The sequence below is a fragment of the Miniopterus schreibersii genome (assembly GCF_964146895.1).
Source record: "Miniopterus schreibersii genome assembly, chromosome: 12".
Lineage (NCBI taxonomy): Eukaryota > Metazoa > Chordata > Mammalia > Chiroptera > Miniopteridae > Miniopterus > Miniopterus schreibersii.
Window position 1 is genome coordinate 70,463,197 of NC_138112.1, and position 15,068 is coordinate 70,478,264.

Sequence of the window (15,068 nt, forward strand, 5' to 3'; positions counted from 1 at the left end):
TATTTTTATATTTTTCCTTTGGTTGTTTTTTTCTTTCGTTTTGAGTTTTTAATGTTTGGTTTTTGTGTTATTGAACATTGTTCCACTTGGGGTCTGCAAATGGCTGAGGTCCTTATATACTCTGGGGCCCTAAAAAAACCAAACCACAGTTGGGCTGTTTGAGAAGGAAAATGAGGTGAGCAGGGTTGCTCCTGTGGAGTGAAGCTTTTGAGGGGAGGCAGTGATTGGGGCAGCTGGTAAATACAGCGGTGTGCTGGAGTTTCCAGTTAGGCAGGTTCACATTTTTGCCATTTTCACCTTTGCGCTTCACAGAAAGCCTGCCCATAGGCCCAAATGTGTCCTGCAGAGGCCCCTCCCCTGGAGAAAACCAGTCCCATGACCTTGGCCTTGAGCAGCTGTGGTTGCTGGCCCAGTGGTCGCCAGTAATGTCAAAGGGCCAAAAGGACTCTGGTTACTGGGGCGGGCAAGACAAGACCTGTTAGGGTGCATGCAGAGGAGGAAGCTGGCCTAGTGTCAGTCATCCAGGCTCTGGTGGTCTCCAGGTGCACTGTGCAGGAGTAGGGACAAGTGTCCTTGTCTTCTTTCTATTTCTTTCCCCCTGGGCAGTGAGTTAAGTTTTTAATCTAAATATCTTTGAGGACAAAGATTTTTAGAGTTGACTAGTGCTAGAGTTCTCCTTACTGCAAGTTCTTATACTAGGAGCAAGGGTTTTTGTTTTGTTAATTTTATTTATTGATGAGAAAGAGTAACATCCATTTGTTGTTCCACTTGTTTATGCATTCATTCGTTAATTCTTGTATGTGCCCTGACCTGGGATTGAACTTGCAACCTTGGTGCGTGGGTATGACGCTCTCACCAACTGAGCTACCCAGCCAGGGCTAGGAGCAAGTTCTTACACCAGCAGATTTTACATTTGTCTTCACTGTAGTGGTCGGCGCTGGCTTCCCTCCTGTAGCAGACTGATGTCAGCAGGTGTTGTATTTTAGTTTTATCTTGTAATGCATTGTAAAAGCCAACATCCAAAAGATGGTCATTCTCTTCCAACCGTAGTGCGTTGAGAATGTAAGGGTAAATAAAAGGGAGGGTTATTCTGAGGGACAGAAAATGTTGCCTCCTTCACGAAAATCAACTACTACTATGAAACTTGGTGGGACACGTTAATTAGGCTTCATTGCAACATACCCAAGGTGGACTCCAGGAAGGGACAATCTACTGGGGAACAGAAGTGGCATAGGATGAGGTTAGTCTCTAGGAATCGGGTGGTGGGCTGAGTGAAAGAAGCGGCCCAGTAGAGAGGCGAGCTCAGACACGAACTGAAGGCCTATGGTATTTACTGCTCTCGGGTTCTGCATCCTAATCTGACTGATGTATGGAGGCCTCTTCACCACTAGCATCTCTTTCTTCTATCACAGGCATCTCTTGATGCTTTTCTCCATAGAAAAGCAGTGACCTGTCTTCTCTCAGGTCCCCTAACAACAGGGAGGCACTGATGTGGCTTTTTTGGACCTGTTTTACAGAAGCGGAAGATGGAAGAGAGTGATGAAGAAGCCGTGCAAGCCAAAGTCCTGCGGCCCCTGCGGAGCTGCGACGAGCCCCTCACGCCCCCGCCTCACTCACCCACCTCCATGCTTCAGCTCATTCATGACCCGGTTTCCCCCCGGGGTATGGTGACTCGGTCATCCCCTGGGGCTGGCCCCAGCGACCACCACAGTGCCAGCCGCGATGAGCGCTTCAAACGGCGGCAGTTGCTGCGGCTGCAGGCCACAGAGCGCACCATGGTACGGGAAAAGGAGAACAACCCCAGCGGCAAAAAGGAGCTGTCTGAAGTTGAGAAAGCCAAGATCCGGGGATCGTACCTCACTGTCACGCTGCAGAGGCCCACCAAAGAGCTCCACGGGACATCCATTGTGCCCAAGCTGCAGGCCATCACGGCCTCCTCTGCCAACCTTCGCCATTCCCCCCGTGTGCTAGTGCAGCACTGCCCAGCCCGAACCCCCCAGCGTGGGGATGAGGAGGGGCTGGGGGGAGAGGAGGAGGACGAGGAGGAGGAGGAGGAGGAAGATGACAGTGCAGAGGAGGGGGGTGCGGCCAGGCTGAATGGCCGGGGCAGTTGGGCTCAGGATGGAGACGAAAGCTGGATGCAGCGGGAGGTCTGGATGTCTGTCTTCCGCTACCTCAGCCGCAGAGAACTTTGTGAATGTATGCGAGTGTGCAAGACGTGGTATAAATGGTGAGCAGGGATGCAGGGGCAGGAGTAGGGGTATGGGAGTAGGTGGCAGGTTTTTCATATGAGACAAGCATGCGTCTTGGCATCTGGAGGCTTGTCAGGTCCTAAAGGATTGAATCAACCCAGCCTGTTCCCCAGACTGGGGTCCTGTTAAAGATGTGGCCACTTGTGCCTGCAAGTTTCACAAGGGAAATTTGGCCCTTTGCCCCCTCTCCCTGCTCCATACTTTGTCTCTCTTTATTGGGCATAGGAAACTGGTTTGGGGGATGGATTTGTATAGTTCATGCAAAAACTTCAGTCATGAGATTGTCTGAAAGTCAGTGAAACTTGTCACTCATTTGTTGAGAGCCTGTGATGAAAAAGGAGACTGACTCTCCTGTTGCTGGAGACAGATGATGTCCAGTAGTCCCTGCCTCAGTTACCTCTTCATCTAATGGGAGAGGTGGACGTGCTTTTCAAACAATTTGAAGGTTCTCAAAATTTTTTAGTTTTAATTCTTATTCCCCAAACCTGGACCAGAATTGCTTTCTCCAGCAAACAGGGTTCAGTTTTGAAGCTTCCTAAGATTTAGCTGTCCCTAATGACACCAACAGTTTCTTCTCAAGTTAAACATTGGGGGGGGCGGATCCCTAGTGATAATGAACAAAGATTTCCATAGGGCACTGATTTTCCTTAAGCTCCTGGACCCTAGGGCATACCTTTTATATCTGGGTCAGATCCTATTTACAATAGGTCTCAAAGGTGATGCCCAGACCAGTGGCATCACCTGGGACCTTGTTAGAAATGCAGGTTCTCGGGCTTGTCTCAGACCTCCTGACAACCTCTGGGGGCAGGGCCAGGCAATCTGTTCTTAACAAATTCTCCAGGGCTTCTGATACACGCCAAAGTCTGAGATCCACTATATGGTAAGCTGCTTGTTTCTGCCATAGAAGTTCCATGTCCCAGTGGCGAAATTTTTTCAGTCTTGAAATAAAGACCCCATTCTTCACAAACACGAGTTTATTTCCCAATCTGAATTAGTATGTGAGCTACCCAAATTCTCCTAATATTTCTCTTTGTAGGGCTAGCGGGCCTGCCTGGCTCTGTCCCTCGGTTTCCAGGCTGAACCACATAAGACTCCCATTATGTGTCGTCTCCCCTTCTCCTGCCAGCCAGACTCTGAGCTGGGCTGGGGGAGCAGGCACTAAAATATTAAACAGAAGCCTGCATGTGGTAGCATTACTTGTGGCCTATGGACTTGTAGGTTGCAGTGGAAAGGCAGGCCTCTCCCTTTCAGTTCTGGCCTGGACTGGCTAGAAAATGTAGAAGTAGCACTGAGGCAGAAACTCAGGGTGGGAAAGGACTTCAGGCCTGGTCATAAAAAGCCGCTTTTGGCTTGATACAGTAGTGGACTCTTTAGAGCTTAAGGCAGGATGAACCGTGGATGTGCCAAGTAGCAACCTGCATCTATTTCTAGGCTGCTGGGAGTGACTGACAAGGGAGAGAATGGAGGCAAGCCTAGCTTCAGGCATTAAGAAGTCAAGAAATTTTGTAATGCTCCCTTCTGTGCACTTTGGTAGGAGCCATCCCATTTTAATGCAAATGAGGGGTTATTGTTTGCTGTGTGTCCCTAACAATTGTGCTGTGTTCTCAGCCCATCCAGAGTAAATCAAGGTGAACTGGTCAGGTTACCCACCACTTAACCTTGTAGGATTGCCATAGAGGACAAGCCTTCTTCTTGAAGGCAGAAAAACAACAGGCGTGATCCTTATACGCCTTTAGAAAAACCCAGGGAGAGTGACCCTCCAGGTGCTCTGCTTTTTCCAGAAGCCTCCAGCAGCCTGTGATGGGAGTTCCTCTAACAAGGGATATCTGGTTATTCACAGCTACTTCTCTTTCCTTCTGTCACAGGTGCTGCGACAAGAGACTTTGGACAAAAATTGACTTGAGTAGGTGTAAGGCTATTGTACCCCAGGCTCTCAGTGGCATCATCAAGAGGCAGCCAGTTAGCCTCGACCTCAGTTGGACCAACATCTCTAAAAAACAACTAACATGGCTCGTCAATAGGCTGCCAGGTGAGCAGCCCTGCAACTGTCCTTCCAGGGCCTTGGGAACAGGCAGGGAAAGCTGCTTCGTTGGCAGCAGTGTTTTAGGGCAAGAGCCCATACCATAGTTGCCTTTCTGCTTAGCAAGAGATTTACCTGGGGCCACCTTAACTGCCAGTCCCCAAGGCACCACTCAGCTGGCCAACCAATCACTGCACCAGACGAGGAAAAGAAGGGGATTCCGTGCTGCTGCCAGCCTGCGGGTCTTCTCCATGGCTACTGAAGAAGGGGTTTGAGTAAGATGTTGCTTTGATCAACCCCTTGTAAGGCCTGTTCCTTTTAGCATTTTGAAGTCTTAGAAAGACAGGAAGTCACATCTGCATTGCTCTGGTAGGAACTAAGGAATTGGTTTTACCACCAAAGCTGGAAGATTTAATATAGGATAATGCTCATGGGAATCTTTGAGCTAGATTACTAGAATAAGATAAGGACATAGTCCCTCTTTCCCATTAGACTGGGAATCCATTTCCCTTAGATCAGCTGCTCGTTAAGGCTTTGGATGTGCCGATAGAGTATTTATTATTGCATATCTATTTCCTTCCGTTGCAGGACTGAAAGACCTCCTCCTAGCCGGCTGTTCCTGGTCTGCAGTCTCTGCCCTCAGCACCTCCAGCTGCCCCCTTCTCAGGACCCTTGATCTTCGGTGGGCAGTAGGAATCAAGGACCCTCAAATTCGGGACTTGCTGACTCCACCGGCTGATAAACCAGGTATGCTCTGTGCCTGACTTCTCTGTGCTCGTCCTTCAACATACTTTGTGTGTAGCTTTGTCTTTCAATCCTCAAAAGCAAAAGTCTCAGAAATGACGCTGTGCAGTTTGAGAACAGCATGATGGAGTGTGTACAAGTACCGGTTAACAGTTTACAACCAAATAACTGCCTACAAACAAAGGAGTAAGTCCATTTTGTGGGCCAGTGGCATTTGGGGTCCAGAGAGTATAAAGCCTAAGGAACCTGGGAAGGCTTCCTGGTTGAGGTGGATCATTAAGGGCTGTTTGCATGTGATGGCCTAGAAAAGTGTAGGAGTATGGGAAGAGTAGCGGCATTCCGCGCATACTCTCTTGCTGTATGAGGCATACTGCAGCAGCTGGGAAGAAAAAACGTCTGGTTTCCTAGAGACTACCCCCACACACTGCTCTCTGAAGGCAGGCCTGGTGTGGGCAGTTGTGCTTAACCCCTGCAAGGGGGCCTGGCCAGTGAGAGCCGAGGCTGCTTGCAGTTTTGGAGCTAGAATAAAGTTAAGAGTTTTGATCTAGGCTTTTTTCTTGCTTGCCCAGGTCAGGACAATCGCAGCAAGCTCCGGAACATGACTGACTTCCGGCTCGCAGGCCTTGACATCACTGATGCCACGCTTCGCCTCATCATTCGTCACATGCCCCTCCTGTCTCGGCTCGACCTCAGTCACTGCAGCCACCTGACAGATCAGTCCTCCAATCTACTCACTGCTGTCGGGTCTTCCACTCGTTACTCCCTCACAGAGCTCAATATGGCAGGTATGCTGCTGCAGTGTTTCGTGGCAAACAGTGCCCCATGCCTCCTAGGGTTCCAGCCCTCCCCGGAGTTTGGCCAGTAGAACTGAAAGAACTTGGGTCTGTTGACTGAACTGTTAACTTGTTTCCTCACATCTGGACAAGGAGATGGATTTCTGTCCCTTTTTCAACTGATGGGGGACCAAGGCCTGGAGTGATTGTCAGGTGCCTAAGAGCATGGCCACCACTCAGCTGCAGTTTGGTCAGCCTTGCGTGCAGGGAGCGAGGTGGCAGGGGGCCTTCAGAGGCCAGAGTGCTGAGCCAGGTAGTAATGGGACAAAGAGGGCTTTGGTTTAGCATTTTGAGGAAAAGAGCTAGGGAATTGAGCTACAGAGGCAAGCTTCTATGACTGTACACATAGCATTGTCCTCGTGGTCACTTTCCCCGCAGGTTGCAATAAGTTGACAGACCAGACCCTGATCTACCTACGGCGCATCGCCAATGTCACCTTGATCGACCTTCGAGGATGCAAGCAGATCACTCGAAAAGCCTGCGAGCACTTCATCTCAGACTTGTCCATCAACAGTCTCTACTGCCTGTCTGACGAGAAGCTGATACAGAAGATCAGCTAAGACACACCTGGCCCAGACTGAACAGGAAACCGATCTTCCCCTGACTCCCCAGCCAGGAGAGCTTCTCTCCCCGACCCTGCACAGGCTCTGAAGCCAACGTCACACTCCCTCTCTGCTCTCCTGTCCCTTGAGCCCTTCCCTTACAGGAGGGGCAGAGAGTGTGGTAGACACCAGGCTTACCTGCCTGCTCCTCTCCCTCCTAAGGAAAAGGGAGTAGCAAATTGATCCAAGGGGAAAGCATAGGCTGTGTGCTATCGAGGTGCCTGCTCGCCCGCACGCTCGCCACCTACCTGCCAGGAGGCCAGGTTCTAAGTTTGGGTTGTCTGTGCAACTGTCTGCAATAGGCACTGGGGCCTTCCTCCCCATCCATGGTCCCCACCAGTGCCTGGTTCTGAGAAAACTCCCAGGGCGGAAAGCGGCCCTGTTTCCGTGGCCAGGTTCTCTTTGTGGTGCCCAGTGTCTCTCCTCCGTCACACTCTCCCGGCTAATGCAGGAGGGGCCAGCAGCCCCAGGAATGCCAGACCCATACAGATCACACTGGTGCTGTTGAGGTGTTTAAGACCTCATCCGTGTCTGTGTTCTCCCCTCTCCACTTGTTAGCTTGATCCTGTCCGATGCACCGTGGTAGTTCACATAATGAGGCTACCCCACCCTAGATGTCCCGCTAGTCTCTGTGAGGTCCTGAGGTCCTTGTTGCACTTATTGGGGTTGAGGCTCTTCAGAGGAGCTGGAACTGTATCCCAGAGACACCCCTATTTTATTGCTTCCTAAGCAGATTCTGAGACAGGCACCATCTCCTTGTTCCCACTCCCTCTTTAACCTCCCACTGCCCTTTTCCACATCTTTATTCCTACCTGAATAGGGCTTTCCCAGGATGCGTGTCCTCAGAGGGAGCAGCCTATCTCCCCCAACGGGGGCGGGGGGGGGCAGAGACCTGGGCCAAGACCCCACCTGCCTCCCAGCAGGTACCAGGCCTCCAGTGTAGTGTATCCCCCAGAGCCCATACCTGTGTTCAGTACCAGTGGCTCGCTGATCTGGCACCATTTGGGGGAAGAGGGAGTTCCTGCTTTGAAGCCAGTCACCTGCCCTCTGCCTGCAGCCCTGGAAGGGGGTGTGCATGTGCCTCTGTGTGTGTGGCTGAGTGTATTACGCGTGTGTGTGGGGAGGGAAGGGGGGAGCATGGTGTCTCCCACTTTACCACCCTGTGTCAAGCCCCATCAGCTGCCCCCTTTTTCTTTGCATTGAACGGCCTGTCCAAAGATCCTCTCTCTAGGGCAGCAGAGAGCTTTTTGCACTTTAAAAAAAAAAAAAAAAGAAGAAAGGTCGGAATTTCTTTTGGGTCAATATTGAAATGTGTGAGGAGATGCTCAATAGCAGCAGCCTGTGGCAAGAGCTTAGAAGTGATAGACTCATTTGCACTCTGCTCTCCCTCCGGAAGGACAGTGATAGCACAACCCTGCCCTGCCGCCTCGTCCTCCAGCCCCACCCCTCCCTGGCCCCTTTCCTGCAGCTCAGTCTCAGGCTCTTCTCCTGAAGCTCTACAGGGGAGGGCAAGGAGCCCAGGCGCCCCGAGGAGAGCACCCTCGCCACTTCCAAAGCAATAGAGGCAGAGGGGCCCCTCTTTGCCATCTAGCCCAGCTTTGACCCTGGCATTGACTGGCATCCTAAGAGAAAATTGGGTCCTGGTAGGAGGGGAAGGCATTGTGTCTGTTTCTTCCAATCTGCTGATTCTCTTAGCTGCACCTTAAAAGCAGCAGTCTGCTCCTGTGACCCTCTGCCCCTTCCATTGGTCTCCAGGCCCAGTGACCCGGGACTGAAACTTTGAGGAAACGCCAGTGACTTATTCCAGAGTGCCTCAGTTAGGGGAACTTCTCTGTAAAGAACCCTGGGTATTGAGCAAAAACCTTATTAATATTGTTAATGATCTATAATTGGAAGCTTCCTGCCTTTTTTTGGTTGCTCCTGTGGAAAATACTGAAAAGATTGTTTTGTGTTGTCTTTTTATAAAAGGGGAGGTGGAGAGACCCCTTCAGAGCAGGGATTGTGCCGGGAGAGTGCCTCTGACTTTGGGACATTTCATCCACAGAAATTTCCAAGCTGATGGTTTGTTTTGGGTTTTGGTTTTTGTTTCTTTTGGGTTTGGAAAAACAAGCATTTTTACCGTGCACGTAATTGGTCAGCAGAAAAGGGAACCCAGGAGAGGTGGCAGATGGACCTATGCCCTTGTTGGGTTTTCCCTTTCTCTGGGACTATGAGGGGGGAAATGGTTTTTAGAGGTGAGGGATGGTCCATGTTGAGGAAAGAAATGTCTCTGTTTGGGGACTGAGGAACCCGGGAGTTCCATCGCATTTCCTGCAATCTGCTCTTAGATACGGCCTTGCCAGGAGAGCCTGCCCTCCTCAGACCACAGGACCACACACCCTGCCTCCATCTTTCCAAGCACCGGGGCGAAAAACCACAAAGGAAAGGAAGAAAATTTATATATATATAATATAAAATCACTTGGTGATTAAAAAAATAACTGCTCCATAAATAAAACTCCTAAAGTCACTATGTTTAAAGGGTTTGGTTGTGTTTTTTGTTTTTTTGGGTTTTTTTTCGGAGAAATATTGTAAATATATATATATTTTTTGTTGCTGATTTAGAGTCAATCTCCAATGTTGTGCTAAAAAATTTAAATTAAATGTAAGCATTAAGGGGACAAGTCATGCTATCTCAGTTGACACATCGGGGTTATTTTGGGCCAGGGAAGGAGGGAAGCTAGTTGGATTTCCGTTTTCTAAACGTTCTCCACTATTGGTTTTAGAGAAAGCAAGGACATCTTTCCTCTGACACGTGGGAATGGGAGATATTTGTGTAATAAAATTTTTAAAAAACAAAAAAAGATACAGCTTCCAATGGGAAATATTTTGATTTGGGTTTGGTTTTTTTATAATAAAAGGCTTTAAAAACAAAACTTTTTCTGCCGTGTGTGTGTGTGTGTGTGTGTGTGTGTGTGTGTGTGTGTGCGCGCGCGCGCGCGCATGTGCGCGCACAGTATGCACAAGAGAGAGAATGAGTCAGGTTTTCACGCTAGAGGTGAAGGCCAGGGGTTGCCTGCTTCATTCTCTGAGCAGAAGCAGCTTCTGGAAACCACATTTTATTTCATCAAACTTTTAAATGGATGTGAAAATTTACGAAAATACCTGATCCCCTACATTCACGCACACACCCTGCCCAAGGTGGTGCTTGGAGTGGTTCTGGAGAGTCACGGCGGAGAGCCACCCCTGTGGGGCTCACCTGAGAAGGGAAACTCGGAGACTTCTAATCTTGGCATCTCCGGAGAGCCGTTAGCCAAGGCCAGCCTCCACTGACGCTGCCGAGCAGCCCCAAGGACAGTGCCTCTCCAGGTAACTGAGCAAGGTCTGGGCCAAACAGGCTCTCGTTGGCGTTTGTCCCACCATATCCCCACTAGTTCTCATCACTTGGCTTGTTGGGTACAAGCTTCCAGCCTTTAGACAAGTGTGAGAGGTGCTACCAGCAGGCCGTCGCCTCATCCTGACTGCAGCATCTCAGGAGAGCTGGGATCCCATTTGGGGGTCCTGAGTAGTCTTTGACCACCACCTTCAGGAGAGCTGGGGGTTCCTGCCCACCTACTCCCCAAGCTGACGCTTAAGGACCACCTTCAGTTCTGCACATTCTATAAAAGATGGGGTCTTGGACAATGGGCCGACTTCATGTTGGTTTCCTGAGGATGGGTAGGATGTGGCCATGTTTAGCCAGGAAAGGAAGCGTGTCAATTTTGCCTCCTAAATATCTCAGAAACCATCTGTCTCTAACCTCATCCCTGTCACCCTAGTTGAAGCCACCATTGTTTAGAACCCTGACCACAGCAAGAGCCCTGAGTCCTCCCAGCCTCAGTTCAACCCCCTGTCCTCCATGTTGGCAGCCAGAACATTTCTCTTTAAAAAAACAGATTTTACTACCCTGCTTAAAACCGATCAAAGGGGTCTCAGGATAAAGTCCTCAAGCTTCCCGCTCATTATTTGCCCCTTTCACTCCTCTCCACCCTAGCTTTTTTCAGTCCCACCACCTCTGGGCCTTCACACATGCTGTTCTTTCTGCTGGTACACCTTCAGTTTACATGTTACTTCCTCCAGGAGGCCATCTCCCACCCTGCTCAAGACCGGACCACATGTTTCCATAGTACCCTACTGGTTATCAGGACACCCATAAGTCCATCTCCCAGCTAGCCATAATCTCCATGAGGACACAGATCAGTCTGTGTTGCTCACCATGTCATATCACAGCAGCTAATGCAGAGCTTGGCACATAATAGATGCCCAAGAAATACCTGAGAGTGTTCCCAGTAGCTCAGATACCCAGAGCCCATCCCTCCCCGATATAGCCAACCTGTTGCCACATTTTCCAAATTCACTTTTCCACTACTTCATACATCCCCTCCTTTCTTGTGCCAATGCTACCAGCCCAGCCTCTCTTTTTGGGGGTAGTTCCAAGCTAACCTGGATTCAGCTTTGAATTAATTTCCTAAGGCACACAAAAATGTTCAGTAACCCTCCAGGGTCATGTCTAAACAGAAAAATTTCATCCTGCCACTGACATCTGTAAAATGGGAAGCACTATGGCTGGCACCTGGTAGGTGCTACTGTCTAAGAGGCTGAACTGGCACCTCTGTGGTCCCCAGACTTGCTGTGTTTAGGGTGTGGTGTGCTATCTTCACCACAGCTCTGAAAATGTATCCTTCAAACACCGCTTTCTCCAGAAGCCCCTTCCATTTCCCCTCCAGGCAGAAGGGATTAACGGACATTCTGCGCTTTTCAGAGGCAAAACATAGAGGGAAAAAAAGCTGGTGCCCCACCAGCGTGGCTCAGCAGTGGAGCATCGACCTAGGATCCAGGAGATCACGGTTTGATTCCCGGTCAGGGCACATGCCCAGGTTGTGGGCTTGATCCCTGGTCGGGGTTGTGCAGGAGGCAGCCGATCAATGACTCTCTCCCATCATTGATGTTTCTCTCTCTCCCTTCCTCTCTCTGAAATCAATAAAGATATATATATTTAAACAAAGCAAAGAAAGAAAAAAAGCTGGCATCTATCTAACGGGCCTTACTATGTGTTGGCCACTGTTCTAAGAACTTGCATATAATCCTCACAGCAGCCCTACTATTATTCTCATTTTAAAGGTGAGAAACTGAATTATGGACACTGACCATTTGCCCAAAGTGTCTTGGCTTGTAAAACCTGAAGACTGACTTGAGTGTTGGTCCTATCCACCGCTCCCAAGCCTCGGGTGTGTGTGCGCGTGATCGCATTTCATTCTCACGCCCCACCCTGGGGAGGTGCCTTCATTCTATAGATGACAAGCCAAGACACTCAGGTGAAGTGACAACGGTCCTAGAGTCCGTGGCAGAGTTGGAACATATGTGAACACTGGGCCTGGGACTCTGGAACTAGAGACTGTCCCAGCTCCCTCGTGCCCTCCTGAGCATCGAAGCTGGGTCTGTGCCCACACTCCTCTCCAGTGGCACTTTGGAATTCTTGAGGGTGGGACTAGCCTTAGCTACCTCTACCTCTCCCTTCATCTGTCCCAGGAGTGGAGGGATAAGGAAATTTACTGAGCATAATGAAAGGTGGGTGTGTGACCCGTGCAGCCACACAGGGCCCTGCACTCAGAAGGACCTCACACTTGGTTTAATGCTCTGCTGTCACCATCTTGAAATTCTTAATTTTTAAACAAGAGGCCCCACATTTCTCCTGCAATGGGCCCTGCAAATGATGTAGCCAGTCCTGGGGGGAGGGACAACCCCAGCTTTCCCCTGCCTTCCTAGGCCAACTCTGTGCTAAGTGGCAGCAGCAGAGCGGGCCTGGCACTTCCCAGCTGGGGAGACCTGTCCTACCACCACCTTTCCAGGTGCCCAGGCCCAGAAGGGAACTTAAGGGCTGAACACTCATGTGTGGGCAGGAAACAGAGCAGACACCCAAGGTCTGGGAGGGAGCACCTGGTTTTGCCCTTGGCCTTGCACTGTCACCCAGTTTCTGCCTCCCCCACCAGCCCCACTCCAGAGACAGCCACAGGGGGCAGAAAGGTCCCACTGCAATTCCCCAGAGTGTAACATGACAGTGCTAGAAAGGCAAGACAGAGGGACAGACACAGAGACACACACAGAGAGAAAACACACTGAAAAACCCAGAAAATGAAAGACAAAAAAAGAAGTAGAGAAAGGGGTTGGGGATAAGATAAATGAGAGAAAAGAGGCCATGGAGGACACCTACAGGGAGACACACAGGAGGCTGAGATACTCCACGTGTCACTCAGAAAGCCGTTTCCCCCAGCCCAACACTGCACACACATCTCCTTTAATCCTCAAAGCAATCCAGTGAGGCCAGGTTGGAGGCTCCCCATGTACAGATGAGAAAGGCAAGGCTCAGAGAGGTTAAGTAACTTGCCTGGGGAAACCAGCCAGGACAACAGGAGGTGGCACTAGCATTTGACCGTGGGTCTTCTCCACACACATAGTCCCGCCCCCCAACACGGCAAGTACCAGTGACCACAGTATGGAGCCGGTGGGGGCTACGATACCATGCCTCGGACACTCACAGGCTGGAAGGTCAAGACGGAACCCCGCGTGATGCGAACACACCAGGTTCCAGAGCCCGGGGGAGCCCAGGGAGGCGGTGCGCATGCGCGCTGGAGGAGGCTCCGGGCGGGTGCCAGGGGTGCGGCGCTGCCAAGGCCGGAATCCCGGCGAGGCCCTGGCCAGGGGCGGGGTCTGAGCTAGGGGCGGGGCCAGGGGCGGGGCGGGGCGGGGCCAGGGGTCGAAGCCGGGGCCAGGGGCGGGGTTAGAGCCAGAAATGGGGCGGGGCCGTGGGCGGGGCCGTGGGCGGGGCGGGGACAGAGCCAGGTTGAGAATCTGGCCATAGCCCTGGAGGGGTTGGCAGCAGGTTGGGGCCACGTCCCGGCTAAGATTTCGAAGTGGAAAAGGAGACGGGTCCTGGGCAGTGTGGGGACTGTCTAACCTTCTGGAGGGTTCCAGGAAGGGGTGCTGCTCCGGGGAAGCAGTTTGGGTGATGCCAGCGGGAAGCAGGCCCAGGGTTACGGGCCTTGCCTGTGTGCTGACGTTCACCCCGAAGGTTCTTGGACTGTCCTGGAGATGTGGAAGCCTCCTAGATAACCAAGGTCTCTGCACTTGCTGTGCCACATGCCTGGAAAGCTCTTCCCTGCCCCTAATAAAGCTACTTCCCTCCTGTCCTTATGGCTATGGCAAAAAAAAGGTCCTTCCTCAGAGGTTTCCCTGACTTTCCTAGAGGAGGCTCCTGGCTTTCATGGTAACTTGTCACCTGCCTCGTAAGGGTGTTTTCAGTAAAAAATGAAATCATCAGGGCTCTAGGAACAGCGCGCTGCACATAGTGAGAACCCAATAAATGTCAGTGGTTATTATTATGTGTAGTTTGCCCATAAGTTCACTGTCTCTCTCCCTTTGTTCGATCCTCAAGGCTAAGCACCATCACCACAGTATGTAGCAGAAGCTCAACAAATATTGTCAGATGAATAAATGAGTGAATAAAATGAGCTTCCAGCATCCCAGGCAGAGCCTGGCACTGTCTGGTTCCCAGGCATCAGAGAGATGGGTGTCGTTGGGCAGGAGTTCCTCCTGGTAACCTGTACACCCCTGGTGAGGTCAGGAAAGCTTCCAAGTTCACCCTCCTAGCTCTCTTCAAAGCCCAGGGTGGAGATGGAGAGGTGCACTCCTGGGCCTTGGCACGTTCCAGTCCTCACCCCCAACCTCATTCACATTTGCGTGGACACAATGTCAAGTTCACGACCTTTCCCATTTCTCCCTTGTCCTCCCCAACCCTTCCCATGACTCTCCTGATCATCTCCCTCCTGGAATTATAGCTCTTGCCGGGTTTATTGTAGGTATGCATTCAGGGGGTCTGCTTTCCCCCCAGACTGGGCCACCACTGAACCCTGTTTCTCTCTGTGGCTCTAACTTTGGGCTGGGAGCCATGATGGGTGTGGGGCATGCAGCACTGACCACAACAAACAGGTACCAAAGGAGAGCCTCCTGAGCAGGAACCTTCCAGCCCACGAGATGCAGGGTGAACAGGAGCCCGGCTGGCCAGAAAGCAGGGGAAGGGCACTTCAAGTCGAGACCCCTGACGTAGAAATAAACTTGGCTTGTTGTAGTGACAGAACGAAGACCAGAGAGACTGGAGACTGAAGGATAAGGGGAAGGGTGATAGAGCTGAATTGGAGAGGAGGGCAGGGACCAAAATGTGCAGGTCTTACAGACCACAGGAGAGGGGGTGCGTTCGCCCCCAGTGCAGGGACAGTTGGAGGTAGGGTTCGATCTAGGCCTGTAAAAGCTCTGGCTAGAGAAGAGGCAGGGAGCCTGCGGAGAGCCTGACGCAGGCAGCAGCACCAGGTCGACGGTGATAGGACTCGGATAGAGTTCAGCAGGGCACAGCAGAAGGATCAGGTATTTTTTGGAGACAGACACACGGGGTAGTCCACAGAATGGACGACAGCACGTATATACATGGAGGGGGTGGCACTAAAGGAAGAAAGGAATCCGGGTGACTCCTAGGTTTCTGGAAGATGGAGGAGCCATGACTGAAATGGGGAGGCAGGAGTGGAACAGGTTGGACAGGGGCTGAGCGG

The 15,068-nt window shown here is 51.2% G+C and overlaps 1 protein-coding gene across 1 annotated transcript in view; it reads left to right on the forward strand.

The window, feature by feature from the left end:
* Nucleotides 1-7,707, forward strand: part of KDM2A (lysine demethylase 2A) — a 93,264-nt gene extending 85,557 nt beyond the window's left edge. Inside the window, exons 17-21 of the mRNA XM_081152994.1 lie at nucleotides 1,518-2,230; nucleotides 4,118-4,281; nucleotides 4,861-5,019; nucleotides 5,586-5,801; nucleotides 6,228-7,707. Coding sequence (XP_081009120.1) covers nucleotides 1,518-2,230; nucleotides 4,118-4,281; nucleotides 4,861-5,019; nucleotides 5,586-5,801; nucleotides 6,228-6,409 — 1,434 coding nt within the window. The 3' untranslated portion in view covers nucleotides 6,410-7,707. The remainder of the gene's footprint in view (nucleotides 1-1,517; nucleotides 2,231-4,117; nucleotides 4,282-4,860; nucleotides 5,020-5,585; nucleotides 5,802-6,227) is intronic.
* The last annotated feature ends 7,361 nt before the right edge of the window (nucleotides 7,708-15,068 follow it).